Source organism: Aedes aegypti, unplaced genomic scaffold, assembly GCF_002204515.2.
Source record: "Aedes aegypti strain LVP_AGWG unplaced genomic scaffold, AaegL5.0 Primary Assembly AGWG_AaegL5_hic_scaff_1675_PBJ_arrow, whole genome shotgun sequence".
NCBI classification, from domain to species: Eukaryota; Metazoa; Arthropoda; class Insecta; order Diptera; family Culicidae; genus Aedes; species Aedes aegypti.
In genome coordinates, this window is record NW_018735133.1 from 14109 (window position 1) to 16468 (window position 2360).

At 46.1% G+C, this 2360-nt stretch overlaps 1 protein-coding gene across 1 annotated transcript; it reads left to right on the forward strand.

Moving 5' to 3' along the window:
• Window positions 1-309: 309 nt before the first annotated feature.
• Window positions 310-1733, forward strand: LOC110680630 (probable cytochrome P450 301a1, mitochondrial; the record flags this gene model as incomplete). Its single annotated transcript, XM_021856426.1, is given in 5 exon segments — window positions 310-705; window positions 766-884; window positions 887-1182; window positions 1243-1392; window positions 1394-1733. Coding segments are annotated over 5 exon segments (1135 nt in total), but the record flags the coding sequence as incomplete, so codon positions are not given.
• Window positions 1734-2360: the final 627 nt, after the last annotated feature.

Consider the following 2360-nt stretch of genomic DNA (forward strand, 5'->3'; position numbering starts at 1 on the left):
CATAAGTTAAATATGGTTAAGTTTTTGTGAAAACCACGGTGCACAAATATCAAAAAACTAATATGTTACAAGGATTTCCATATACTTTTTAGTGGAAAAATCATGCTACTGGTAGGGATAACAACAAAGTTTGAAAGATTAATAGTATTACACTATAACTATAACATTGGCATCCTCAGACAGAAACTTTTATTAACCTTTAATTATACAATAGAAATAATCACGAATAATAATTAATAAACATGCCATTCTATCAATGAATTTGATGCCTTCAAAGTTCTAATTCCATATTTTTCCTCCCCCCAACAGTCACGGAGAGCCATGGCGCGAGTTCCGTTCCCGTGTCCAGAAACCAGTCCTCCAGTTGTCCACCGTCCGGCGCTACGTAACACCACTGGAACAGGTTACCGAAGAGTTCATCGACCGGTGCAATCAAATGTTGGACCACAACAAAGAACTTCCGGATGACTTCGATAACGAAATCCACAAGTGGTCCCTGGAGTGCATCGGTCTGGTGGCGTTGGACACCCGACTCGGCTGCCTGGAACCGAACTTGACATCGGATTCCGAACCCCAGCAGATCATCAACGCCGCCAAGTACGCTCTGCGCAACGTAGCCACGCTGGAACTGAAGGCACCCTACTGGCGGTACTTCCCGACGCCGCTGTGGACCAAATACGTGAACAATATGGACTATTTCGTGAAGTATGTCAATTTAATTAGAAACGAATGAAGATGAAATTGACAGATCGTTTTTGCTTGTAGGGTTTGCATGAAGTACATCAAGAGTGCCACAAAGCGTATGAACTTGGGTGAAGGACGTGCTCTGGACGGGGAACCTTCGTTGCTGGAACGAGTCATCAAAAGCCAAAAAGACGAACGGCTAGCGTGGTTATGGCCTTGGATTTGATTCTGGTCGGAATTGATACCATTTCGATGGCAGTGTGCTCAATTTTGTACCAGCTGGCGACACGACCGGCCGAACAACAGAAGGTCTACGAAGAACTCAAAAGGATCATGCCCGATCCGAAGACTCCACTCACGTATCAACTGTTGGACCAGGCTCACTACCTGAAAGCATTTATCAAGGAGGTTCTTAGGGTTTACAGTACCGTGATTGGAAACGGACGAACACTGCAGGAGGACACCGTTATCTGCGGATATAGGATTCCCAAGGGGTGAGTATTCGCAACATGATGAAGCATATAACTCAGCTGATCAACCACTTTATCCTTCTTCCAGGTACAATGCGTCTTCCCGAACCTGGTGACTGGCACGATGGAGGAGTACGTAACCGACGCCAAGAGCTTCAAGCCGGAACGTTGGCTCAAGCCCAGCCAGGGTGGAACCGGTGACAATCTGCACCCGTTCTCAACGCTGCCATACGGTTACGGGAGCGCGGATGTGCCTCGGACGTCGCTTTGCCGATTTGGAGATGCAAATTCTGCTGGCTAAGCTGCTCCGCTCGTACAAGCTCGAATTCCACCACAAGCCGCTGAAGTACGTGGTGACCTTCATGTACGCGCCCGAGGGTGCCCTCAAGTTCAAGATGACGCCCCGAGAGTGAACCGACGATGGCGCCAACTGGTGATGGACAAACGACAAGCTTCCTTAGGATTGTTAGGTTTATTATTTTCTACGCGTAGATACGAGCTTAACCAATTTACTGTGTACATAATCAACTAATGTTATTTTTATACTCTATCTTATGAAATAAAGTTTGTGAGATGAGACGCCATCCGTGATTTTTTTACGCTGGAATGGGACAGTTGGTGATGTGTAATCGTAAGTTGTTGCAGCTATCGCTGTTGGTCCAGAACTCCGGTAAGCACATCTAAGAAAAGATATTAAATCAATATTGCAACTCATACAGAATACCACCTAGCAAATACCTTGAACATCTCCATGTTAACACAACTCACAAAATTGACGCCGCAGGCCGACAGTGCTTACTGTCAAGCGGATGTCCAGAATGATTGCCCATAACAAGTGGCGTCAGAAAAACATTTGACACAACTAGCGACCATAACCTGTGTCAAATCGGAACTGACTCCTGCGGTGCGAGTTGTGATAAGCTGCACAATTTTCGGCTGATCCAGAACTCCATTGACGAGCGTTCCGGTTGAGTTCATGGCGCACTCGATGAAGCACTGCAATTAGTTGGAGGATTAGGATCTGAACCTTAAATTAGTTTTTATTCATACGAACACTTCCCTCTCGTGGATCAACCCTCGGGTCAGATGTTCCCCACCGTTGAAGTTGCTTGCAGCCGTGTAACAGGTTCTCATCCAGTAACGGTGGCATTGTGGCAGCAGTCCTTTGGGTGCTTGGTTGTTCATGAATAGAAGAAAAAATGAAAA